The sequence below is a fragment of the Eptesicus fuscus genome, chromosome 6 (assembly GCF_027574615.1).
Source record: "Eptesicus fuscus isolate TK198812 chromosome 6, DD_ASM_mEF_20220401, whole genome shotgun sequence".
Taxonomy (NCBI): domain Eukaryota; kingdom Metazoa; phylum Chordata; class Mammalia; order Chiroptera; family Vespertilionidae; genus Eptesicus; species Eptesicus fuscus.
The window spans coordinates 87,232,431-87,259,417 of record NC_072478.1 but is presented as its reverse complement, the minus strand read 5'-3'; the positions used below and the strand labels follow the sequence as shown (position 1 = coordinate 87,259,417).

The following is a 26,987-nucleotide window of genomic DNA, read 5'->3' as shown; positions in this document are numbered from 1 at the left end:
AAACTTACACTTCCGGCTTCTTCCAAGTTCCAGCACCGCGGGACCCAGACACATAAGGGGAGGAACTGGATTGTCTGGCATCCAGGCAGGAATTCCAGGGCACTTTCTCCCAGATGAGGGTGTTCCAAGGGGTCATTGTGCCTGTGCTGGGACCTCCCCTCTCATAGGGCTGACTGGCAGCCATATCTGAGTTTCCATCAACATGGCCCACATTGTTTGCTCCGCCCTGGGGATTCCCTGAGACCCCGCCCCATCCAATTTGTAGCCCCACCCAAGCTGGTTGAAGCAGCTTTTCCATATGAATGGCTTGTCCTGGCACAGGCTTCAGACTTTACTAAAATCTCTCAAACAAGCTGCAGCTGGTGACAGCATGCCCCACACCTATCAATGAAAGGCCCAAGACCCGGCACTAGTACCAGCCTGCCTGGCTTCATAGCTGGGCCTTGCGTGGGCACCTCCACCCTGAGCCACTGGGCCCTACAGGACACCTACTACATAAGGCCACTCTACCAATTCCAGGAGACATAGCAGCTCTACCTAATACATAGAAACAAACACAGGGAAGCAGCCAAAATATGGAGACAAAGAAAAACAGGTCACAAATGAAAGAAATGGAAACAAGTTAACTACTGGATACAGAGTTCAAAACCATGGTTATAAGGTTAGTCAAGGATCTTCATGAGACTTTCAAGGATCTTAGTGAAAACGTCGAAGACATGAAAAAGGACCAGTCAGAAATTAAACATACACTAACTGAAATAAAGAATAATTTACAGCCCTGGCCGGTTTGGCTCAGTGGATAGAGCATCGACTTGCAGACTGAAGAGTCCCGGGTTTGATTCCAGTCAAGGGCACATGCCCAGCTGTGGGCTCAATCCCCTGTAGGGGGTGTACAGAAGGCAGCCAATCAATGATTCTCTCTCATCACTGATGTTTCTATCTCTCTCCCTCTCCCCTCCTATCTAAAATTAATAAAAGTATATATATTTTTTAAAAAAGAATAATTTACAGGGATTCAACAGTAGAGGATTCTGAGAATTACTGCAGCATCTCCCCTCCTTCCTTCCTACCCTCTCCATCCTACAAGTGTTGCCAATCTGCCTCCCTACAGCTCAGCTCTGAAAATGTTATGACTGGGCCCTAAATTTTCAATAGCTCTCCATGCATGTTGGATACAGTCTACACTCCCCAGCACGGAATTAACACCCATACCACTTGGCCCTGGATTCCCACCCCAGATGTTCATGCCACTACCCCACCCTGTCTCTGAAACACCTTCTTGAATTCTCCTCTCTTGTTCCAATTCTTTGTCCATTCCCCTCCCTTTCTGTCTTATGTTGTACCTGCCTATGTAATAATACTTATCCTACCTTCCTATTACTATGAAACTCCTTTAAGAGTTCATCTTTTAATCCTTTCTTTCTTTCCCCAATTCCTTCCTCAAGAGTTCATCTTTCAATCCTTTCTTTCTTTCCCCAATCCCATCAGTTCACTTTTTATTTGCATCAACATTTTACTAGGAAAAATTTTCAGACACACAGAGAGTTGAAAGAATGTTATGCCCACCATCCAGATTCTGCACAATATTGTCAATTCATCCCTTTATCTGTTAATTTGGCTTATTTGTTGGATTCCTTTCAGAGCAAGTTGCAGACATCAGTGCACTTTCCTGCAAATACATAGATGTATCTCATTAACTAGAGGTCAATATTTGTTTACTGCTCTTTTTTTTTTCTTTTAAGGCAAACATTACCTACAATGAAATGTGCAGATCTTAAGTGTACCACTTATAAGTTTTGACAAATCCTTCCTCTACTTCTTTTTAAAAAAAAATATATTTTATTGATTGTTTTACAGAGAGGAAGAGAGAGGGATAGAGAGTTAGAAACATCGATGAGAGAGAAACACCGATCAGCTGCCTCTTGCACAACCCCTACTGGGGAGGTGCCCGCAACCAAGGTACATGCCCTTGACCGGAATCGAACCCGGGACCTTTCAGTCTGCAGGCCGACGCTCTATTCACTGAGTCAAACCGGTTTTGGCCTTCCTCTACTTCTTAATGCAAAGCTTTCTCACAATGACTGAGCCACACAAGCAGTGCCCAATGAGGCAAAAGTGGTTCTTGGGAGATGAGCAAAAAATCTTAGATGTTTCAGTGGTCGGTGGCCCTCTAAACAGATACACAGTATGTCCGTGGTAATTAAATTTTTATGGTGGAGCAATTATAGAAAAACTTTGTCTAAAAGGGATTTTTGGCAGGAGACGGGGAGGATGATGGAAAAGGTTGACAAACATTGTTATACTAGACAGGAACTCTGAAGATGTGATGAGATTGAAATGAAATTGATGTCTACGAAATGCCTAGAACAGTGTGTGGTATATCATAAAAACCCAAAATATGTTCATGATAATTACCAATATTTATTGTGCACATACTATGTCCAGGCGCATGCTAAGATTTTTTTTTGCTAAGATTTTTTAAAATATATTTTATTGATTTTTTTTACAGAGAGGAAGAGAGAGGGATAGAGAGTTAGAAACATCGATCAGAGAGAAACATTGATCAGCTGCCTCTTGCACACCCCCCTGGGGATGTGCCCACAACCAAGGTACATGCCCTTGCTGGAATCGAACCTGGGACCCTTGAGTCCACAGGCCGACGCTTTATCCACTGAGCCAGACCGTTTTCGGCTTTTGCTAAGATTTTTATACACATTATCTCATTCAATCTTGCACCCACTCCATGCAGAAATTACCATTATTATTGCAGACAAGCACACTGAGGCTCAGAGAGGTTGGTTTAATTGCTCAATGTCAAACTCCTGGTAATTGACAGAGGCAGGATTTAAACCACCATCTGACTTCAAAGCCCCACCTCAGATATACTGGGGAAGTGACCCCCCCTCCTCATGATGAGGTGAGGTCAGGTACTGGTTGGGGTACAGAAAGAAGAGATGGATGGAATTAACCAGAACGTGCAGCCTTAAATGGCTCTGGACTGATGGGTGGTGTCCTGTGCCCAGGGCCATGATGATGACCGCCTGTGATCTCTCAGCCATCACCAAGCCCTGGGAGGTGCAGAGCAAGGTATGGACTCCTGAGCCTAGAGGAGGGGGATTCCAGGACTGCTGGCAGCAGTGAAGGCGGCTTGGGATCCCCAGCTCCAGAGGCAGCCCACTTTGCCCCATCATCCCCTGGCAAGACAAGGAACTCACTTTAGGCCCCTCCCACGATGACCGTGAAGTGGGGTGGCGGGGCCGGGGTGGGCTTTATGCTTTTGTCGAGCTGGAAATCCAAGTGGAGTAGAATAGAATCGTGGGACACGGGCAGGAGGACTGGGGCTGGGGCTGACTCAGGGTTGGGGGGGTCTGCCTGTTGCAGGTAGCTCTGCTGGTTGCTGCTGAATTCTGGGAACAAGGTGACCTGGAGCGCACGGTGCTGCAGCAGAATCCCATTGTGAGTAGAGAGTCCCGTCAGCCTGACGTGGGTGCGTGACCGCTTCCTGATGGACATCTGTGACCTTGCCTTGACAGAGAAACGTGTCCACTCCCCACCCCCTGACATACAGAGGACCTTTCCCTAATGTAGGGTTGCTCCCCGTGCCGCCACCGTCAGCCTCCTTACTGGGGAACATGTGAGAGATGCAAATTCACAGGCCCCACCCCAGACCTCCCTAAGCAGAAACTGTGCGGGTGAGCCCAGCAAGTGTGCCCTCCTAGAGGCTGGGACCCTGCTCTAATGTGCATGGCCTTAGCCCACGCTGCTAAGTAGAGACTGACAAGTGGACACCACTACTTGGATTTCCCTTTTAGTTCCAACAGTCTGGGCGGCCACCTCCCGGGCCCTGTTCTCCCAGCACAGAGCGTGCCGGGGAGAAAGGTCTTGTTTGTCAAGCTGAGAACCCACCGACGTTGATAGTTCAACCTGACTGGACAGTCAGCCAGCTCCCCACTGGAGGCCAGTTAGAGGGTTCACCGAGGGCCCTGTGCTAGGGCAGGGCTAGGAGGTAAAGGTGGGGTAAAAGAGAGAGACCTTTTGGGGACAGACTCACAGATGTGGGGATGGGCTAACCTGTGAAGTGCTAAAAGGGCTGAGTACCACATGAGGCCCAATGGAGCGTGGCGGTGCTGTGAGGAGCCAGCAATGAACATGAACAGCAAGGGCTGGTGGGATGTGCGACTCTCTTCTTCCTTAAACACCTTACGAAGTACAGAGCAGGGCTAGTGAACTCTCTGTAGCCAGGTCCAGCCATTAGCCACAGCCTGCCATGGTTTTATCTACTCCCCTTCCCCGTGCATTTTTTATCTTTTGGCTGAAGTGTTTTAAGGAAGTAACTCTCAGAAGTCATTTCTTCCATGAATACATTATAGTTGTATCTCAGACAAGAACTTCATTTTTTTTTAATTAAAAAAATATATATTTTATTGATTTTTTACAGAGAGGAAGAGAGAGGGATAGAGAGTTAGAGACATCGATCAGCTGCCTCCTACACAACCCCTACTGGGGATGTGCCCGCAACCAAGGTACATGCCCTTGACTGGAATTGAACCTGGGACCCTTCAGTCTGCAGGCGGACGCTCTATCCACTGAGCCAAACCGGTTAGGGCCAAGAGATAAGAATTTAGACAAACACACACAACCACCGTACCATTGTCACCTCGTGATAATGATTAGTAACAATTCATGAGTATCAGCTAATCCCCAGCTCCTTCACTTTCCCTGCTGAGTAATGAAAATCATTTCGTTTGATTTGTTCAGATCAGAACCCAATCAAGGAACAAAGGCCCTCCTGTTGTTGCTGTTGCCTGTCTCTTTTAATCAGCAGTCGTTTCCTCGTCCTCTCTTTTTTTTTTTACCTTCTGAAGGTCATTTATTTGCTGAAGAGGGTGGGTCTTCTGTTGTGCAGTTTCCCACCTCGTGGTGTTATTTAATATGTCCCTCTAGCCCTGTATTTCCTGCAACCTGCTAGTTAGATCTGGAAACTTGATGAGTTGGAGGCTTGGTCTTGGTTTGGCAAGAATGCCTCAGGGCAGGTGGGGCCCTGACCGGGTGCTGCCAGGAGGGGCCAGCGCAGTTAACTCTTTCTCCCCCACGACAGCCCATGATGGACAGGAACAAGGCGGACGAGCTCCCCAAGCTGCAGGTCGGCTTCATAGACTTCGTCTGCACCTTCGTCTACAAGGTGGGTCCTGTGCTTTCTCGGGCCCAAGCCTTTGTCTCTGATAAAGCTGGATTCCCAGACACCAGTAGGAATAATAAACCCTGGCAAGTGGCCAGCGGGTGGTATTTTACGAAGCCCTTCTCCTGCAGTGGCATCTGGTCCCCAGACAGCCCTCGGGGGTCTTGTGGGACCAGTGACTAAGCAAGGTTTCACACAGGGAAGGGGAAGCATCGCAGACTCACAGCCTCCTCACTGCCCTGGCGGGTAGAAATGTGACGGGTCAGGGTAACCCAGTGTGGGAAGATAACCTGGAATTCCTCTTTGAGCTCTTGCTCACTTACCGCCTCCCTCTTGAGAAACCCACTTTTATATGATCTGTGCCACTGTTTACCTCCCACGTGTTACCTTTACTCAGGCCATGTTACACGTGATGAAACAGAGGTCAGAGATGAGAAATGGCAGGCCCTAGGTCACCGGGGTCAGCCATGAGATGGGATGAGAGCCAGGGTGCCTCCCCCTGGGTCCAGGGCCCTTTCTGTTGTGTGGGCTGCACCCCTTTGGTTAGGAAGAAGTTCAAGTGCTCCCAGAGGTGAGCAGGTGCCTCTCTGACGTAACACAGGCTCATGGGGCCGGGGTGTGGGGGGTGGGGGTGGCGGAGCATGCTCTGAGCACCAGGGCAGAGTAGCCGATGCTCTCTGTTATCCTCAGTATGTTATCAAAGAAGGAGGCTGGGCTAAGGGCTTTATGCATGTTACCAGCCCCATGAGGTAGGTATTATCTCTGCAGGCGACCTGCCCAAGGTCACACAGCTGGTGGCAGAGCCTGGATCTGAACCCAGGCAGCTCTGAGCACAGCCCGCCCTGGATTTGCCCTTCTTCCCTGGGCGAAGCTACCCATCAATCAGCAGATCAGTTTCCTCACCTAAAACTCTGCGGGGGGTGAGGGGGGGGAGGGTGAGATGAGCACTTCTCTCTCTTCCAGGAATTCTCCCGCTTCCATGAGGAAATCACTCCCATGCTGGATGGGATCACCAACAACCGCAAGGAGTGGAAAGCACTTGCTGACGAGTATGAGGCCAAGATGAAGGCTCTGGAAGAGGAGAAGCAGAAGCAGCAGGCAGCCAAGCAAGGTTCTCAGCAGCGGGGGAGGGGAGCCCTGACCTCCAAACCCAGTGCTCACGCTGTGCCTGGCCTGACCTGGCTGCAGAGCCACACACACGGGGTCCCATTCAGACCCCGCCATCACCTATTACTGTCCCCATTCTACGAAGGAGGGCCCTGAGGCTGGCAGAAGTACTGTGGCCAAGTCACACCCTTAGTAAGTGGCAGAGCCTGGTTCCCAGGATTGAGGGTCCCAGCAAGGATTCCCTGACTGCCCGCAGCCGGCATTGGACAGAGGGTCCTACCCGGGGCCAAAGAAGAAAGCCCAAAATGGTTGGTTGGAAGGAGTTTTAGAGGCACATTTCCAGCCTTCTGTGTGATGTCTGAGTCCTATCTAGGCCACCATGAGCCTTTGCTTGCACACTACTAGTGACAGAGGGCTCGCTACCTTACACGAAAGCCTCGTTCAGTCACTATTAGGAAGCTCTTCCTTGAACTGAAACTGTTCTCCTGGTTGAAACGTCCACTTAATGGCCATAGTCCTGCCTTCAGGAATGGAATGGGATTCGTTTTTTCCATCTCTTCCCAGTCCCGCTCCCCCAAGTCATTTCCTTTACTGGTTGTGTGGCTCTAGTTCCCTCGTAGGATACGCCTTCTGGTCCCCGCCCCACACTAAGTGTCCTCCTCTCCTCTGCACACGTCCCTGTGCCCATGGTTCTTTGCCTGGACAGGTCTCCTGCTCCGCTCTGCAGGGTGGGTGATTCTGAACTGGTGGCTACAATTGTGGGGCCACCACTCAGGGTTTTGTAAGTCGTGCTTTCACAGCTCCAGGATTGGTATGACAGCCACCACAGATTTGTACCATACTTACAATTTTCCAGAAAATGGCAGTCAAGTGTCCAGCGGAAGAAGTGTCTTTTTCTAATTTGCACAAATTGTCTTATGGGCTAGTGGCAGGGCTGTGCTAACTTACAGCCTGCAAGATGTCTTTTGTTTGGCTTGCATTTGTTTCAAATGTGAATTTGCTGCCTGTATTTTACAAATGGAGAGAGTTCCAATTTTAAAAGTTTAGATTTCTGGCATGTCTTTTGAAAAGATCAACATCTGGATTTCTGCATGGGAACAATTAGCTGGAGCTGAGGGGCACCCCCTCCCACCCCTTTATTTTATTTTTTAAAATATATTTTCATTGACTTCAGAGAGCAAGGGAGAGAAAGATAGAAACATCAATGATGGGAGACAATCATTGATCAGCTGCCTCCTGCACGCCCCCTACTGGGGATTGAGCCCACAACCCAGGCATGTGCCCTTGACTGGAATTGAACCTGAGACCCTTTAGTCCACAGGCCAATGCTCTGTCCACTGAGCCAAACTGGCTAGGTCCCTCCCCACCCCTTTAGATGGGACAGGGGAATCTCTCCAGTTTGCCACAGTCCCCACGACTCCCTGCTGTCTCTCAGACATTAGTGCCAAGTGTGGATTGCCGTTTTTCATCATGATTGCTGTTATTTTTCTTAGTGTAGAGAAACATTCTTGCTTTCTCTGATTCCCCTTATACTTGGCTTGCCTTCTTCATGTGTGGTTAGCTGTTGGCCTCTGAAAGCCCTTGAATTTGCAACTCTTGGTCGATGCTGCAGCCTCCTCTCACCTGGTGTGCTGTCTTTCTGTCTGATTGCAGCAGCCACGGGAAATCAGCCTGGCGGGCACCCCGGCCCTGGAGGGGGCGCCCCTGAATCCAAGTCCTGCTGCATCCAGTAGCCCATGGGGGACCCGCTGACCACAATGGCACTGCCCTGCGTGGGACGAGATCACCCAAGCCACGGGCAAACAGGACACCTCTTGAGAAGTGAACGTCAGAGGATTTGCAAGTTGAATGAGAATTTAGCTTACATCTTACCGAGGGCCTTTCAAGTTCTCAGCCTTGAGAACCTTTGAGCTGAAACCAACATCCTAGCGTCATAGACATCAATTAAATATGTAATGAACGCCAGGTTCAACTGCCCACGTCGAGTCATTTTTTTGTCCTTATGCTTTCATTTCTACTTTATTCTAAACACTTTCCATCATTCTCAAAAGCAGAGAATTATACAATGAATCCCCACCTGTCACCCTATTCCAGTATGGAGCTTCTGCCACATTTGTTTCATCTGTCCTTTTTATACTCTTCAACTTTTTCTTGGCTGAGGTATTTAAAAGAAAATTCCAGACATATCATTCCAGACATTTGGGCGTTTTCTGATGTAACCACCACATTATCACAAGCAACAAATGAACACCTAGAATCCAGGGTGGTTATGCTGTGTCCAGACCCTGTACTGTGGGGAGGACTTGTGGTCCCAGCGGCTGTGAGAGCTGCCGGCAGACAGCCCTGTGCCGCCCCTGTGGGGATCACCTCAGCTGCACGGAGACGCTTCGCCCAAGGTGTGTGGCCTTCCCCTGGGTGGCCTGCAGCCAACGACTGATCCATGCCCGGAGTTAAGGTCTGGCCCTGTTGGCCCAACACGACACAGCTCTCAGGGCCAGCCCAGCTCCAGGACTAGGTCCACTGCAGAGGCTGCCTTCTGGGGAACCCAGCTCCGGACAGCAGTTCCCCCCATTGTCGCAACTATGTCTTTAAGAGCTGGTTTGCTCAAATCTGACCCAGACACGTTCTACACTTGTAGCCGTCTCTTAAGTGGGTTTAAATCTTTTTCTTGTTGCAGAGTGTCAGCTGGCCCATGTTCTGGATGTGTCCGTTTGTTTCCTCGGCCCCGGGTTCTCCTACAAGCGGGTGTTGGCTCTAGGAGCTCAGAGGAGTACACGGTTCCTCCGAACTGTCCGTAAACCACGGATCTGCTCTCACCTCCCTTTTTTTAGATAAATGAGGAGGTCGTGGGCCAGCCAGGGGATGGGCTGGGCGAAGTTCACGGCACCGCTCCCTGGCTTCCCTCCAGGAGCCGGAGCCCACGCTCAGAGAACACAGTGTACGGGGCACGGGTCCCTGGGACTCCCACAGCAGGTCAATCGGAGCGCCTGACGCACGAGCCCTGCCCAGGGTTTCAGTCATGTCAACAGGGAGCTGGGCCTGGAGCCCTCATCTCTTACCTCCCACGCTAGATTTTCTGGCCTCCTGAAGTGGACACTCTCAGAGCAGGGGTCTTTTAAGCAAAGGCATGTCCCTACGCACGTCACACGTAGTGGTTACGTGGCAGAGTACAGAAGGGGAATATACAGGCGGTGCTGCTGGTGCAGGCTCTGTCCCGTGGGCAGGCTCCCTCCACTCTCCGTAGTCCTCAGCCTTCCCTCCTGGGTCATGATCCTTGCCACGCGTTTATGGTTCGTCCCAATGAGAACGCGCACGATGAGGGCTGCACCTCATGTTGACAAAGTGCCTCGAATGTCCTAGGTACGGTGCACGGCCTAAATTCATCCTCACAAACAACCCGATAGGGTGGGAACGATTACTAGCCCCATTTATCACATGACGAGGAAGAGACTCAGAGAGGTTAAGAAACCTGCCCAAGGACACCCAGCTGACAAGTGGTGAAGTCAGGACTCAAAGCCAAGCAGCCTGACACTCGATCCTGGCTTACCACCGATTTGCCTGCAACGTGCTGCTTCTGAGAATCCGCCTGATTTAGGACCTTGGAGTCCATCTCAGCGGGTCATCTTGTTTCATATTTGGGGAGGCCAGGGGCCTAAGAGGTGCCTTGTCTGAGCTTGCACAATACTGAGGTGGCAGAGCCAGGTCTCAAGCACAGGCTCCCATTCTATTACTTGCACCACCGACTGCACCTGGGACCTGGTGGCTTGGTTGCCTCCCTGGCTCTGCACAGTCGCCAGGCCATGGACAGGCGCCTCTCACTCACCCATTCATGAGTTCCTGACGAGTGGGGCTGGGCACGCTGCCATGAATGGAGAAGCACCCCGTTCTCCTGGAGGTGAGCATCTAGTAATGGGGTGACCGATACTGAGTAATCAATCACATAACCTCTCTAAGGACTCTCATTCCTGCCAGGGAACCCGCCACTAAGTGTAGGCACCCCAATCATTTTTATTTTTTTAAAATATATTTTATTGATTTTTTTACAGAGAGGAAGAGAGAGGAATAGAGAGTTAGAAACATCGATGAGAGAGAAACATCGATCAGCTGCCTCCTGCACACCCGCTACTGGGGATGTGCCCGCAACCAAGGTACATGCCTTTGACCGGAATCGAACCTGGGACCCTTGAGTCCGCAGGCCGACGACGCTCTATCCACTGAGCCAAACCGGTTTCGGCATCACCCCAATCATTTTTAAAGGGAAAAATTATGATGCGTTCCCTTCCCACCAAAAAAATCCAAATTCCAGATTGAAAAAAATAAATCCCCCCAACAATGACAAACTATTTCTGTAGGCAAAAAAACACACAAACACCACATCAATCTGAGAATCGTTTGCACATAAGATGGAATGGCTTACTGTACCTGTTATTTGTATGTGATCTTCTTCACCAGTGTTACAACCCTCTGGGGGCACATGGGTATCATGCTCTCAGACTGCACTTAAAAATACGAATGTTAAAAAACAAAACATTAACGCAGCTTTAGGGCAAAATAAAGGCTAGACACAGAGTGCTTTGAGACTGAGGACATATCCACACACCCAAGGCTCAGTCTTGGGAAATGCCACTTCGGCGCTCCGGCCGGGGGTAAGTGAGCAAAGGGAAACGTTCCTAGCTCACCTGAAACTACGGCGCACAATTCAAACCTGTTCTCCGCCGCCTCTGACCGAAAGCTGCTTTAGAGCCGTCAGTTGGTGAGTGTTTCTGCCTGAAAACCACAATGTCAAAATACCGCATCCAGCACACTCATTTAGTGTGCCCGTGTGAAAAAGCTGCTACACCCAGACAAGGGAGTCCTTGTGCAGAAAGAGGCAGAGCTTTCTAAAAGTCACGGCCAAAGCCGGTCATGGGACATCTGTTACGCGAGGGGAGTCTGAATGATTCATTATGAGCCAGGAAAAGCGCTGTGAAGGAAAGCAAAGTGAGCTCGGAAAATTCCGGACGGGGTGCCGGACACACCTTGACCGGGGTCTTTGCTGAGAAGGTGATGCCAAGACCAGAATCCTTTCCCCAGCCCCTCAGTGAGCACGCAGGACCCACAAAGAAAGACACACCTGGGCAGGGCGGTGGGTGGTATTTCCTTTTTAATCTCCATAGTGTATTTGTTAAGTTTATTTATAAGCAGATCACTTCACTATTTACAGTACATGAGCATAGAGATTCTACAGTTTCTGTGATGTAAACAATAGCTCCACAGTGGGAGTCAGAAAAGAAGCCAGTTCTGAAGTATTTACAGACGTTAAAATAGAACTTTATACTCACAGAATAATAATACATAGAGCAATCTGGTTAAATTACCTATGAAACTATAGAATCTGACAATGTACAAAGACAGGGAAACATTTTCTCATTTAGAAGGTAAGACGGATGAATCACACCAGAAATAAAATAGGGACGGTGACGACCACGAGAATTAAAAGCAAAGAAGGTTTCTTCCTTGCCTCGTACGGACAAAGTATTTATATAAATAAGGACACAACCCAACAAAATGGAAAAAAAATATATAAAAATCCTCTACCAATTAAAAAAAATAGCAAAACTAAAAACTCGAGATTCCCAATCATTAGCAGTGTCCTTTAAAAAATTAAAATTTAGCTTTCTATTATAAATAACAAAGCGATGTGTCCCTCTGTGTAGGTGAAATTCTTGCACCTTTCTCAAGAAATGCATCAATGTAATTCCACACGTACACGTACACACAGACAGGCATGCGGGTGCACGCACACACAGACACACACACGCGCGCACACACACACACACACAGCCTTGCACTCACGCACCCCAGGCTGTAGTTACCTTGTTGAGCTTCCTAATAAATAATGCCCCCTACAAAGTACCCCTGGGGATACCCAAACCTCACAAGGTTAGCCATTCCCTGGTTTGACCCTGTCACAGAGCCGGGGAAAGCCCTGGCTTCCTATTGCTCAGAATTCTCGAGGGCAGGCTGCATGGTCACACCAAGAGAAAAGGATTTGGGTCCAAGATTTGGAAATGCTTGGAACGTGGGGACCACCTCACCCAGTGGATTAAGGCTAGCTACAAATACTGTCTCTTTAGAAACCTGGGGTTGGGGAGAGAGATCTGATGTTGGTTTCCACATCAGCCGCTGCCCCTGGAAGAAGCAGATGCTCAAAGCCAACGCTAAGACCGTGGCACAAGGAGGTGTAGGGGGTGGGTGTGAAGTTCCGGAGCAGATTGCACTGAGCCGGACTTCTGGATTGGCCACTGTCCCCAGAAACCACCTGGAGAGCAAAGTGGCCCACCTCCCTGTCCCACTGACCAGCCTGACCACACGCCCCTTGAGACTTCCAACCCGTTTCCCTCGGAATCGGAGCATCCCTCAAGAAACAAAGTTGGGAATAGTTTATGACTTTTTATTCCTAACACAAAAACACTTGACAAGATTTTTAAATACAAAACACAGAAACAAAAACGAACTAGCAACACAAGTATATAAACTGTTTGGCTATTCGGTGGACCCTATCAAAGGCCATGGCAGCCCCACACAGAATCCTGACACCCAATCTCGCCGCTTGTCCCGAGGGGACAGCGCGGGCCACCCAGCAGAGGCTCACTTAAGGTCAGCAGCTGGGCGGCCACTATTGCAGTTACAGTAAACCCCTCCCGGGCACCTGGACACGGGGCCCACTCCTCTGCCCACAGGAGAGTTAGGGTGCTGCTCAGTCCGTGTGCATCGAGGTGGTTGCTTAATTCTCCTGAGCAGTGTTCACCGGGCTCTAAATATTATAGACAGTTCACTCATGACATTACATTTCATTCCCAAACTGGGTGTTGGACAGCATAGTGGCAGAAAGGATTTATTTGCCTTCCATCTGGGTAGCTGGTGGATACAGTCTTTGGCCACTAGATGGCGACTAGACGTTGATAAGGCAAAGTGCTGAAGTGGAAGCGAACCAATCCTTTCAAAAATCACCCAGAGCAAGGCCAGCGAAGTGGAAAAGGTTTTATTAGGCTTCCTTGAAGGATCCTTTGACAAGAAAAAATACAGCACAGAGGGGCTTCTGGCTGCATAAACACCTTTTTGAGGTGCTGCTGCCCAGCCCGGGGACTGACCACCTACAAAACTATTTTCCCAAGCTCCCGATTCAGGCAGTTGGGTCTCTGAGCTGCTTCCAGACGTGCAAAGTGTTCTGATGAGACAGAATATCTGATCAGCTGTCCCTCCAAATCACGAAGCTCCAGTCACCGCCGCAATACCATTAAAGAAACGGAAAACAAAAGCTGCCTGAAACATACGCAGCGTGATCCAGGCCTCCTGTTGCCCCGTATGCTTTACAATCATTTGAAAAAAAACAACAATGTGTGAAAAGTGCCTAAGTTAAGCTGTTTTGGAAAAAAAAAAAAAAAAACAGTGTATTGCTAGTATTGTCTGAGAGCAAGAGAGAAACAGCCATGTGGTCAGGACATTCGGGGTAAGAGCTGCTTGGTGGGGACGATGACAAGGCTAATGTGAGATGGCACATCGCCACCTAGCCACGCTGGGGTGGGACGTCCCACCCTCCCCACCAGAAACTATGGCTTAGATCTGTCCTGCGGAGCCGGCCTCCGGGGATACGGCAGCCCTGCCAGGACCGTGTGTGTTTGAAACTGCTGCTGGTTGGTTCCCTTGCAGAGAACTTCACCCTGAACGTGAGCTGGGCACAGCCAGAGAAGGGAATCGGAGCCTATTGGATGAACTTAAGCGTTCGTCCAATATTCTCCTATGTCGGATGAGGAAACAGAGGCCCAGGGTCACAGAGCAGGGAAGACACATCGACTTCCTCAGTCTGAGATGGCTTATAGTTAAATGACTTGGTCTGCAAATCCATGTCAATCAGCTGAGCTGCTGTAATTTAAAGAACGAAAAGGTACCGAGGTCTACACTCACCGTTCCCTGTTTCTAGGGCCTCCAACAAAGAGGCCAGCAAAGGGCTAGCCCTGGGATTGGCTCTCCTGCCGCTGATGACTCAGAGGTATCTCCGCTCTCTCCTCCCTCACACCAGCCCCCTTCCCTGCCCAGTCCCTAGGCGAGCACCTCACCCAGCCAGAGGCGACCCATATTTGCCAGTGCAGACACCTGCAGCCAGGCTGACGTGCTGTGGTTTCCTCAAAGTGCTTTCATTGGTTCAATGCACAGTCAGGCAGCCTCTGCCTACTTCCTGGGCATCGTGCAGCAGGTTCCCACGGGCTCTCCTCCCCGCCTTGTTGTGGGCCAAGGGCATCCCTGTGCCAGTGGGTTTCCCAGCTCCCAAGCCCTCCCTCCATTTACCCTGTGCCTCCGGCGTTGGCAAACAGCCCTGGAGCCCATCTGTGTGTGCAAACGCCTCAGGGACTTGGGACCAGCTTGAACATATTGCACGTAAGTACTAAGCGGCTTCCTTTCGCCCCAATGGGAAAGGGTGAGGGGGGGGGGTCCCTCTTCTTTGGCCTATGAAACCATTAGGTTCACTTTATTTGCTACTGTACATCCAACTTCCTGCCTTGATCATGCCTGAAGGTGACTGCTAAACCGCAAGTGCTAAGAAAACTACCGCGGTTCTGACGTGAAGTGAGTCAGTCAGATCGACAAATCCTCTGGGGTGGCTTCTGCTTCACAGTGGGAATGACCCATCTCTCGAGCTGCAGGCTCAGCTGTGAAGTCAACTGAACTTGAGCCCAGGGTGGGGTTCTGACCCGTCCAGGCATAAGAATCTTGCTGCCCATGTCCTCCCTGCTCCCTCCACTCCCCACCTGCACAGCGGCCTGGGCATGAGTATGGCAGGCACGTGCCTAGAAGAAATCGCTGTCAGAACATCTAGGTGCGTAGGCTGTGGGCAATGAAAGCTTCTTACTGCATCATCTCTTCCCACATCAGGACTTGGGTGTTGCGCCTTTGAGCTCAGAGCATTCCTCCCTCCTCCTCCCGCCCCCGAAGCCCTGCCTCTCTCCCGAGCGCCTCCCAAAGGCAACGCTGCCAGATCTCACGGTAGGTGCAGACACCCAAATGGTGCTTTTTGACTCCAAGCAGTTTTCTGATTAGGGGGACAAGGTGTGAAGGGGCCAGGGGGTGGGGGCCTTAGCTACACTCCATCCACTCATATTCTTTACCTCTTTGATGCATTTTCCTTCGGTAACCAGAGCCCCCGAGAGCGAGGATTCTGATTCAGCCTTGTACCGACTGAGGAAGGAGATGGAAGAATTCCACTTAGCGGTTGGATCGGATATTTTTGGAAAACATCAGCACGGCACAGAGATGGACAGTACAACCTGCCCTGCGTGGGCGGCGACCGACACAGTCTACAGGAAGCTTTATGGCAATCACATGTAAACATCATCGAGAGCAAACACTAGGACAGAGCGACAACGAGATGGTTGCCAATGGCAGCTGCTCCCTCTGGGCGACTCCTTAAGTTGGTGGGAAAGAGCCCCAGGGTGACTAGGTTTTCTGAAGAGACCCTGGAGTCTCCTTGGTGATACACAGCACCGAATGAGTCTTCTGGAGAGAGGAGGTCTGCAGGCCAGTCAGCTTTAGAACCTGTGGTCTTTTATGGAGAGGGCGGTGAGCAGAAACTGCTGGTTGTCCTTGGCAGGCTTCCTCTCCCATCAGCGGCCCCCCAGCTCTGACCTCAGGCACATCGCGCCCCCTCTGCCATGCTCAGATCTCTGCTCTGCTCAAGGGCCAAGTTTAAGTAACTTCAAGAGCCCTGTGTTCATCTGAAGGGAAAGGACAGCATCAGCTGGCCTGGCAGAGGGGAGAGGCCTGTCCTTCACTAAATCTGCATTTCTTTACCCTAAAGTACCACCTGCCCATGCCAGAACCTCTGGCCTAGTGCAATCGCGGAAGAAGCCCATTGGAAGGGCTTAGAGATGGCCTAGTCCAACTCTGAATCTAGAGTTCTTTCCTCCTGGCTACCACAGGGCGAAATCTCGAGGGCCTCCTTGGTGCAAAAGAGGACTCGGGAGGCCTTAAATTCCATTCCATAGCCATTTATTCTGTGCCTACTGTGTGCTAGGCAGTGAATAGCTATAAAAGGAATTTAGAATGTTCAGGTCTGAGCTGCGGGAAGTCCCTTTATTTGGTCCATCCTCATAAGCCCTGCCTCCCCCAAACAGGTTCACGCCTGCTGGTTCCAGTCTCCACCCCGACCCCAAATTATGTGTCACAGTAATATTGGGAGTCCTGTGCCAAGCAATGACTTTAGGGAAATTTTCTCTCATAGGTCAGGACATGATTGACAGGAATGGGCCAGCATGAAACCCAGCCACCATAACTTTTAAGACGATTAGACCAAGATGTCAAATAGGTTAAACTCTGATCAATCAGTAATGTCTGCCCAGAGCACTGTGATGAAGATTCTAATAGCACAACCAGATTCAAAGAACTTCAGTGCTGTGGTCAATTAGTTATGTCTGCCACTGGCCAAGGATGTGGCTGCAGTGGCACACATCTGGAGCTAGATACTGCAGAAGCTAAGGCTGTAGAGCTGGCAGGGACCTTGGGGACCACCTTGCCTAATTCTCCCCCAGTCTATTTCACAGAAAAGGAAATTGGGGCCCAGAGAGACCAAGTGACTTGTCACACAGGAGCTCAAATTCCCTCTTCCTTCTAAAGCCTGCCTCCGCCAGCCTTCTCTGTGGGCCTGGAGTATGCTCACCACCCAGGACAAGCTCATCGGCTCAGTTCACCTACTGAGGTATTTGAAAACCTTAAAAAAACAACCACCAACTATCAATTCTGAAAGGACTAGGCCTGGCGTTAGCAATAGATTAACTTAGCTTGTTTAGTTTAATGACTCAATCTCAAACTTTGTTAAAGCAGCAGGACCTGTTTTCTTTTATTTTGCAGTGTGAAAATTTACCAAGGAACACTGGTGTCTGAAAGGGAACCAGCGGGAGCTGCTCTTTCTGCAGCAGAAGCCACATGCTCAGCCCCTGCCCGGCCATGCTCTCCCTCCCGAATGGCCCCCAAGGCACCTGCGGAACATCCAACCCCGACATGGCTTTGACATCACCCGAGAACACAAAATCTACAGTAAAGCCCAATTAGCAAGTTTTCTAAGTTGAAAAGGAGCTTGGAGATTGTTTTATCCGTCCCCAACCCTCTTCCTGCTTCCCTGTCCCATGCCTCCCAAACAACTTTACAGCTGAGGCCAAGGAAAGACCAGCTGGAGGGAGTAAGATGGGGTGGCGACTGGCCCAGGAAGGATGACTGCTCCCAGGTCACCTGTCCATGACGCTCCAGGTGTGTCACTGAAGCTCTGGTGGCATGTCCACGGGAACAGGCAAACCGCAGGACCCGTGGATCAAAACGCACGCCACAGCTTGGACTCACCCGATGCTGCCGAAATGGCTGTTGACATAACTCCCGTGATGAGCCTGTAGGTTTCTAGTTTGTTGCCCAATGTAGCTGACCTCACCTCTCAGCAGCCCTGGAACGTTGCATCTGTACCCCGGCTATGGTGGCAGCGTGGGACCAGGAATCAGGAGGCCTGGGCTGGGTCCCTGCTCTGCCTGGGCGAACTCGCAGGTCTTTCACCTCTTGGGGAACTGCCTTCCTCCTGCGGATCCGAGGACTCATGGCCAGGCAGAGACTCTAAGTGTGAGCTGGCCACCAGACGAGGGCTCTGACTGTCATCGGACCCAAACCCGCTCCATGAGAGACAGGGCCGGGCTTGGCAGGTCAGGCCCCGAAACCTCTCTTTGGGACTGCAGGCCGCACTTCCCCAGCCCCCCAGCACCCGTGGGGCATCCTCGCAAAGGGAGCAGAGCAGCTCAGTGGCAAACACCTCAGGACAGTGCATAGTTAAAAAATCAAGGAAGCGATACAATAACCCCAGGCACAGCACATCTGAGCCATAAATACATTGTTTTAAGGATATACTTTTTCTTCAATTAAAAATGAGTTTATAATCCTGATTCTATTCACAAGTAACAATTTCATCATCACACGCTACAGACAAGAAATGCTATGGTGAGTACGGCTGCACGTCTACGAGGGGAAGTCAGTCGGGGAGGGAGGGGCGGGTGGGTGACTGACCCAGCACTTGGAGACGCACCCGGGACAACCCGTCGGAAGCGAGGACACTAATGTGGCAGTGGAACGTCAACACCATGGAAACTCACAGACAGAAGCAGCTTTGTTCAATGTAAACATTGATTTTTTTTTTTAAAAGGACAGCAGTTTCAAGTCTCTCTCTCTCTCTCTCTCTCATGTGTATTCTCTCATGCGCTCGCTCTCTCTCCTTCTCATATACTTATTTTCTTTGAAAGCGTAAACATATTGAAAGGGCCTTGTCTGAGGTATTGAGGTATTCCTCGAAGGTTAAGGCTGTGATCAGTGCAGGCTCTGCTGGGCCTCCTTCAGTAAGCTGTCAAAATCCATGGCTTCGTACTTGCTTTTCACTGACGCACGAAGGGCCTCTTCGGAATTGGAATCTGGGCAGGGGGTGGAGGAGTCGGTGAGTGGGGAAGGCGGTGAGCAACTCGGGAAGGACGTACGATCAGAAAATCTGCCTCGGAGAGCCCTGGACAGCGGGCACCAGCTCTGCCACGCTGCTGTCACACGTCTGCTGGCTCACCAACGTCTCGGGGCCATGGCTGCCACTGGTAGAATGGGGGGCTGACCTAGAGCACCCCGGGGTTCTTTTATATCCTATAATTCTACTTCCCTCAAGAGCTTCCTGCCCATTAGCAAGCCGTTGTGCATGTCGGCTAAGGCAGCCTACAGAACTAGGGTGCCCTCCCTGTCTGGCAATGAACCCGGGTCCCAGAAATGGGCATGTGCCCAGTGGAGCTCTGCCCAGCCCGGAACCCTCCCAGCCCCCTGACACGCAGCCCCGTGCTAAGGAGGCTGCAGCGGACTCTCCCCTGCAAATAATTCTCTCCCAGACTACACTTCTTTGTCTTTCTCCACCATCTTGTCCCCAGACGGGGAGGGCATGGCCACAGTATTGTTCATGGACAAGGCTGCTACCTGTGGGGGCCACCGTGGAATGCCCCTCCAGGGGGGCAGGGCAGCCAGTGGTGCTGCCACGTGGCTGTGGGCACAAGACTGGACCTTCCGAGAGGTCCCGGGAGACCTGAATCTCTTTTTGGTGCCGGTCCTAGGACAGGACGAGATGGGCCAGAGACCAGAAGGAAAGCAAGACGGCAGCCGCGAGGGAAGTGGCCGCAGAGCTGTCCGAATTGGCACAGGGAGCCGGGGTTGGGAGCTGTGTCCAGACGGGCCCTCCTTGGGTCTGGGTTTCATGAAGGGAGGTCTCGCCCTTTGTGCTTGGGTCTCAGGGATCGTGGGGGCCTGCGGACTTACCGTAGTCCGTGTACCTGGGCCAGCAGAAGCCCCGGAGCCCCCCGCAGCTCAGCCGGAACGAGGGCTCGTTGTGCTTGCGCAGGGCGGCGCCGTTCCGCAGGGAGAGGGCGGCGTGCTCGGAACACCGGTAGGTGATGAAGCCGTACTTCTCGCCTCTGCGGGACAGGACAAGGGACTGTGACCCTGGGCCAGCTTGGTTGACCCTGTCAGACCACCCATGACTGGATGAGGGGTAGAAAGCCAGTGACCCAGCACCCATGTCGCATGACCCCCCAAACAGAGACGAGGACAATGGCTAAGCTGACCTCCGCGATGTAACAACAGTCAGAGCAGGCGCTTTACGGGGTGTCTGCCAGCGCTGGCCGCCACACACCACCCACCCCCCCTCAGCGGGGGCTGCTGCCAGCTCAGCGCAGGGAGGAGGGAACAGGTCAGTGGGCTCAGGGGGTCCTCACTCAGGCCTCCCACCATGAAGGCTGCTGCTCTTCACACCCCCCTTCGCCCCAGGACTCCTGTTTTTTGGGGTTTGCCATGCCTTCCCCCCCATCCCACCACTTCCTTGGCTGCTAACTTGGCCTCACCCTCCCTAATATTGCTGTACGCATCTCATCCTTCATGGCAGACATCTGTGACATTTGCCAAGGCTCGGGGAGCCCAAAGTCAGTCCTACCCCACCCCCAGCTCTTCGAATCCCGACTGATAAATCCGCTGCTGTGCAGACTCGGGGGCAGAGACAACGTGGAGGTTCCCCTCGCCCTGCGACAGGCTTACCAACAGCAGGTGCCTAATAAACACTCCCCTGAATCCCGGGGCCTGACACTTGTCTGAGCCAGGCCAACGTCGAACCCCTTCTGCCTCTTTAAATATGTCTGAGACTCGTGTGTGCATTAAAAATATTAACAAACTGACCCTCCTCTTTAAAAATTAATTTGCGCCGAAACCAGTTTGGCTCAGTGGAGAGAGCGTCAGCCTGCGGACTGAAGGGTCCTGGGTTCGATTCCAGTCAAGGGCATGTACCTTGGTTATGGGCACATCCCCAGTGGGGGGTGTGCAAGAGACAGCTGATCGATGTTTCTCTCTCATCGATGTTTCTGACTATCTCTCTCCCTTCCTCTCTGTAAAAAATCAATAAAATATTAAAAAAATAAAAAAATAAAAATTAATTTGCTTTTTGCTTTGGCATGTGATCTACATACGGTATCCTAAAGACTGCACAGAACTTTAAAGAGTTCCATTTGTATGATGGCTCTTTTAAACAATTGTGGTAAAAACACATCACATAAAATGTACCATCTTTACTATTGTTTTAAAATATTTTTCTTAATTTTTAGAGAGGGAGAGAGAGAGAAACACTGATGTGAGAGGGGAAACATTGATGGGCTGCCTCCTGCATGGTCCCAACCAGGGGTGGAGCCTGCAATCCGGGAGTGTGCCCTGAGCAGGGATCAAACTGGCAACCTTTCGGTGCATGGGCTGATGCCCAACCCACCAAGCCACCCCAGCCAGCGCCATCTTTACTATTTTTAAGTGTCTAGTTCAGTCGTGTTAAGTACATTCACATTGTGCAACAGATCCCCAGAACTTCTTCATCTTGCAAAACTGAAGCTCTATACCCATTGAACAACTCTCCCTCACCCCCTCTCCCCAGGCCCTGGCAACCACTATTCTACTTTCTGTTTCTATGACTTTACCTGGTCTAAGGACCTCAGACAAGTGGAATCATACAGTATGTCTTTGTGAGTGGCTTTATTCCACTTAGCAGAATGTCCTCAAGATCCATTCATGCTTATAGCATATAACAGGATTTCCTTTCTTTGTAAGATTGAATAACATTCCATCGTATGCATATACTATTATTTTCTTCATCCATTCACCGTGGATGGACACTTGGGTGTTTTCCACCTGTTGGCCATGGTGAATCATGGTGCTATGAACATGGTTGTGCAAATATCTCTTTGAGATCTTGCTTTCAGTTCTTTTGGGATTGCTGGATCCTATGGTAATTCTATGTCTAATTTTTTAGGCAATTTCATACTGTTTTCCACAGTGGCTGTACCATTTTATATTCCCACCAAGAGTGCAGAAGGGTTCCCTTTCCTCCACCTCCTTGCCAACACTTGTTATTTTCTGTGGCCATCCGAATGGATGTGAGGCATACAATGATTTTTATGCAGACGCTATTTTTCTCATTGAAGCTTTAAAAATTATGATCAAATTAGGATTTAAAAACTTTAATAACGTAGCTGGCAAGTATAATAGGAGATACTTTGGAATTATTTCAAAACTGAACACGTTTTTGACATCTAAGTTGTACCTTTATATACAACCTAGTTTTGCAGACCCCTGACAGAGGCAACACTGCTTGCCCAGGTGAGTGAGGCAAAACCAGGCTGCCCAGGAGAACGGACGGTCTGTGCACGGCTGCTGCAGAGAAAGGGGGAGGGGTGAGCAGCGTGGAGCTTGCAGAGCAGCGAGGTCCCAATGCATCGAAGCCGTTCACCCCCACGGGCTGTTGGCTGCCCTGTCTCAGTTCTAGGGCGGGGAACCTGGAGCAGACACGTGGGCTGCTGATCTGGCTCTGCCACGAACCAGCTGCTCAGGTACCTTGTCTGAGCTCCCCAATAAAAGGTCAGCCCTAGGAAGAATGGGTGTATATGTCACAGGCACAGTGTTGGGGAGTTTAGAGAATGCACGGAAGCTGACTGGTACTTAGCAAACCCTCAGCACGTGCCCCCTGCTGTTACTGGGCTGCACGATCCTTACTGGTCCTTCTCCAGGTCCAGGCTGTGGATTTCCTCAAATTTGTTCCACAGACCTTCTAGGGCATCTTCTGTGTGGCCAGCCCTGGATGGGGACCTCTGCCCCTCCGCACCCCCCTCCTCTGCCAGAGCTTGATTCCACCCACCTCTTGCTTCTCGTCAGCACCTGGCACTCCACAATCTCGCCAAACACTTCGAAGCGCCTCTTCAGCTCGTGGGAGCTCATGTCGCTGGAGAGATTTCGAACATACACCACTCGGCCTTCGCCCTGCTCGAGAAGGGGGACACAGAGGGACCCCGTCATTGCCTGGCTTCCCGCCCCCCCCCCCCGGCAGGCTCCCAGGGATTCCTGGTGCCCAGGCCATGACGCCTGGCTAAGCGAGTGGCACCAGCGGGGGCTGGAGTCAGAGAGGGCACTGATGGTCGCTCTCCCAGAGGACCTGTCCTGCTGGAGAAGGGGGCTTCGGGGTAGGAAAGTGACCCCCAAGGGAAGCAATTGCTTCCTTGAAGAATATGAGCAGAGACTGAGCGGAGAAAACAGAGGGGCTCATCACTGTCACTATAACTTCGTACTCAGGAGCTCCCACATTTGTTTTGAGTTTGAGACTTTTTTGGGAAGTGGGGGAGGTGAGGGGGTGGGAAGGCCAGGTGGTAGTGGGCACCCTTGGGAGCCAGGTCGTCCAGGGAGTCAGGTGGGCTGGGAGGAAAGGGATGGGATAGGAGACACAGGGCTTCTGGAGCCAGCATTACCCTTGGTTCTGCCAGGGCCTGTAGACACCCTGCCGGAGGCCACCTTCAGGTGAGCTCGGGACCATGCCCAAGGGCCCCTAGAACCGCCCAGCAGAGGGCAGGGGTGGGGAAGCCCCGCCTCTCCTCTTCGACCTGTGGCTGCGCCCAGCTAAAGCCACTGCCAATGGACGAGTCACTTGGACCTGCTTTGACTCCAGCTATGTCCCTGGGGACCTGGGAGCCGGTGCCTCCAGGGGCAACAGGGACAGGTTCTGGCTGGGACAGGCTTTCTCCAGGAGCAGGTCAAGGCCAGCGACCCTGGAGCCCTCCCAGGCTCTGCCGTCCAAAGTCATGGGAACTGTGCACCCCACACCAGGACACGATGGGTCTCAGTTAAGCTCGGTGAGTAAGCCCCTCTCCGGGCCTCTGGGCGATTCCTTGAATTCATCACACTCTTTCCTGCCTCTGCCCCTTGTTCTAAGTCTTTGCTTGGTTGGTACCTTTCATCCCTCAGGGCTCAGCTCCTAGAAGAGGCCCCGCCTCCAGACCACCATATACATACATCCTCCCCAACAGTCAAAACAGTCAGACGGTCTCCTTGTGACGGGATCACCCTCACGGCGCTTCTCCCAACCTGTAATTACAGTGCTTATTTCTTGTTTATGAGCCTGTTCTCACTCTCTCTTCTGCCCTCATCTGTCTTGTTCATTGTGGTCGTCCAGGGCCTAGGACCGTGCCACACATGTCACAACTCCTGCATGGTCGGTCACAGCTGGATTCTAAGACGACACTCCACACACAGCTGTGGGGTTAAGCACCTGCTGGCAGACAGCTCTGTACCTCTGTGGCAGGGATACCCCGTGTGTGCCCCCTTTCTCCTCCCCGAAGCACCCGTCATGCGGAAAGCAATTGAGGGGGAGTCCGTTTGTCTTTTTGTGCTTGTCTCACTCCCCCTTCCCTCCTTTCCAGTGACATGGAGGCACTGGCTGACCCTCAAACCCCACCCCCAGCGTCCCGATTAATGTTGTGGGTGCTTTGCAGTAGGCTCACCAGGCAGGCTGGGTCTGTGCAATTTCTCTGGGGGAGGATTAGAGAGGTGCGTGGGGAGCAAGGGACGGGTTCTCTTGGTCCCTTAGACCTGATCAAGCTGGGGGATCCTTAGGAAGCATAAGGCCCAACTCTCTTGTGTACAGATGAGTAAACTGAGGCTCAGGGAAGCAGGGGTACCTGCCCAAGGTCACACAGAAGGTGGAGGCGGGATTAGTGTGTGGCCTGGTCAGCCTGGCTCTGTTCCCCCAACCACACCTGCCCTGAAAGAGCTTCAGGCCTACAAAGTCCCGGTCCTTCCTGACACCCCTGCTGGTTCCCATTTGCTCTGGGCTCCGGGGCCCCAGGTCACTTACAATAGCCTTTTCCCGCCGCTTCCTGGCATGCCGGACGCTTGGCGTTCCGTCTGAACACGGCCCTCTGCTCTCACATCTGTCGGTGAACAAGCAAAGCAGAGGGACTCACTCTCAGAAGGGACCGTGTGGGGTGGGCGGCAGGACTATGAGGACCCCCCTGGGCAAGGGCAGCCAGTGCCTCATGTGGGGCTGAACACTGACACACGCCTCCTGCCACCTTCTGGGACTAGATCGCCGGGAACCACCACCTTGCTGCCAGGCCCTTATGGATAAAAAGGCCCTTTCACTTCACTCTCGTAGTTGATCGGAGGAAGAAACCAATGCAGTCTTATGTTTCCCCATTTTCTAGATGAAGATCCTGAGGCTCAGGTGCAGGATGGGATTTGCCGAAACTAGAACGTGCAGAAGCCAGAGGAAGAGGGAGGTCTGCTGAGTCAGACCCACTGCCCTCTGGTGGTTGGTGCCGGGGTTGCCATCACAGCCCCATGTCCAGTCCGGCTATCAGGCTACTCAATCCAGAGGCACAGCCCGAGGAAGCCCCCACGCCTGTGCCTTCCTGCCTGTCCGCACGCTGCCCTCTCCTCCGGAGGGAGCATGGCACGTGAGGAGTGGCTGGGTCTGGCTCTCCCACATGCTGTCTGCACCCTTGGGAATGGGATACAGCACAGGGTAAGAGCAGGGCTCTGCAGTCAGACGGCCTGTGCTGGAAGCCTGGCTCTACCGCCTCCCTGCTAGGTGACACCGGGCCAGGTACGTAAGCCCTCTCAGCTTCAGTTCATCCGCAAAGCAGGGAGATCGATGGTATCCACCTCCTCAGCCTTTTGTGAGGGTCCAATCAGAAAACGCACGTAAATGCCGAGCCCAGGATCTACATGCATAATAACTGCTGGCCCTGTATTTCTGCTGAACCTCTTTGAGCCTCAGCTTCCTTGTCTATAAAACGGGGATAGGAAGCAGATGCACTCTCCAAAGGCATCAAATAGGGTAAGAGAAGGGGACGCGACCGGCGAACTTTAAAGTGCTCTGCAAGAATAGCATCATCGTCCATCTGCAATGGAACTGGCAGTGTCCCCTGAAGAGCTGAGAGTGACTGGAAGATGCTGTGGGGCTTGGGGTTTGTGTTGTTAAACCAGCTCAGAACGCTTCCTGTCGAGCAGTGTTTGATGGCGGAAGCACAGGGAAAGAAGTGTGGTCCTGGAGGAGGCTGACGACTAGTTTACCAGGCTCACCAGGTGCTGAGCTCTGCCAGGCAGCCAAGCAGGAAGGCAGTCAGCTTCCTCCAGTGAGCAGAAAAGCCAGGCTGAACTTGGCCAAAAGCGAGCGGAGAAAAGAAGTCCTGGGGGTTTCTAGAAAGGCTCCCAACTCTTCGCCAGCCAGCCCTGAACGCAGACCCTGCCTGAACACCCCAGAACCTGTCGGCGGGCAGGCGCCTGGGCAGCCCCAGCTCCAGAGTTGGGGGATGGGTTTGACAGGAATAGAACCTTCAGTAGCTTTGGAACCAGGAACAAACGTGGCAGAGAAACCGCCTAATGTAAACCCGGAGTCATTTAGCTCCCAGCAGCCCCGGGGGGAAGGAGGACGGAGCGGGAAAGAGAGCGGAGAGAGGTCTAAGGGAGCCGGTCCTGACTGATCATCCTGGCTTATTATAGAGAAGGGCTTTTAGAGAAATCGCTGGGGAGCTCATTTTGAGTAACATAGTCCAGGGCTTCTAAACATCAGTGCCTGGGGAGTCCCATAAAAATTGAATGACCAGTTAGACGTATAAGCACATTTTTTAATGGGGGAGGAGCCTTTGCATTCATCAGATTTTCAAACAGTGAAGAGCTGCTGGTGTAGACCTGTAAATAGGAAGCTGAAATTTTCTAAGAAAAGGTATCTTTCTATTCCTGAATTCTGGTTCTCAGAGTCATACTCTGGGGACTCTGGGCATCCTCACCTGGGAACTTGTTAGAAATGCAAATTATCTACCCCCAGACCTACAGAATCAAAAACTCAGGGGGTGGGACTCAGCCATCTGCTGCTAACAAGCCCTCCAGGTGACTCAGCGGCACTGCTCTAGACCCAATAGCACCATCTAGTGGCCACTCAGGTGCATCTCAGACAGAGGGTTTGCGACCTGCACCAACCCACCTCAGGCCCCCCTCCCCCTGGAAGATCCTGCTGGGATCAGGGAGAGAAGCAACCTGCCTCCACCAAAATATGCCAGACCTCCATGCTTTCTGCCCAGCAATCCACTGACTTTTGGACCGGCTCCCTCTGCAGGCCGGTTCAGTGAGCACGGGATGAGCAAACAGGCTCATGACGCACCATCGCACCATCGCACCATCACACCATCCCTGAGCAAAGGTAAAAGGGGGGTTGACTGGAAAGTCACAGTGCAACTCAGGAGCACCGGAAAAGGAGATAAAACCTCATCACTGCTTTAAACCCAGGCATGTTTCAGAACACAGAATAGAATCGTGC

At 51.6% G+C, this 26,987-nt stretch overlaps 2 protein-coding genes across 3 annotated transcripts in view; one reads left to right on the top strand and one right to left on the bottom strand.

The window, feature by feature from the left end:
- PDE6A (phosphodiesterase 6A) overlaps positions 1–8,254 on the top strand; it is a 50,899-nt gene extending 42,645 nt beyond the window's left edge. Inside the window, exons 18-22 of the mRNA XM_008152199.3 lie at positions 3,024–3,087; positions 3,382–3,456; positions 5,099–5,182; positions 6,143–6,290; positions 7,940–8,254. Of these exons, the coding sequence (XP_008150421.2) occupies positions 3,024–3,087; positions 3,382–3,456; positions 5,099–5,182; positions 6,143–6,290; positions 7,940–8,019 (451 nt within the window). The 3' untranslated portion in view covers positions 8,020–8,254. The remainder of the gene's footprint in view (positions 1–3,023; positions 3,088–3,381; positions 3,457–5,098; positions 5,183–6,142; positions 6,291–7,939) is intronic.
- A 10,404-nt stretch (positions 8,255–18,658) lies between these two features.
- PPARGC1B (PPARG coactivator 1 beta) overlaps positions 18,659–26,987 on the bottom strand; it is a 97,841-nt gene continuing 89,512 nt past the window's right edge. For both annotated transcript variants that reach the window (XM_008152197.3, XM_054717029.1), the window contains 4 exons: positions 24,525–24,600; positions 22,539–22,660; positions 19,634–19,788; positions 18,659–18,759 (listed from right to left, as the gene is read on the bottom strand). In XM_008152197.3, the coding sequence (XP_008150419.2) occupies positions 18,659–18,759; positions 19,634–19,788; positions 22,539–22,660; positions 24,525–24,600 (454 nt within the window). The remainder of the gene's footprint in view (positions 18,760–19,633; positions 19,789–22,538; positions 22,661–24,524; positions 24,601–26,987) is intronic.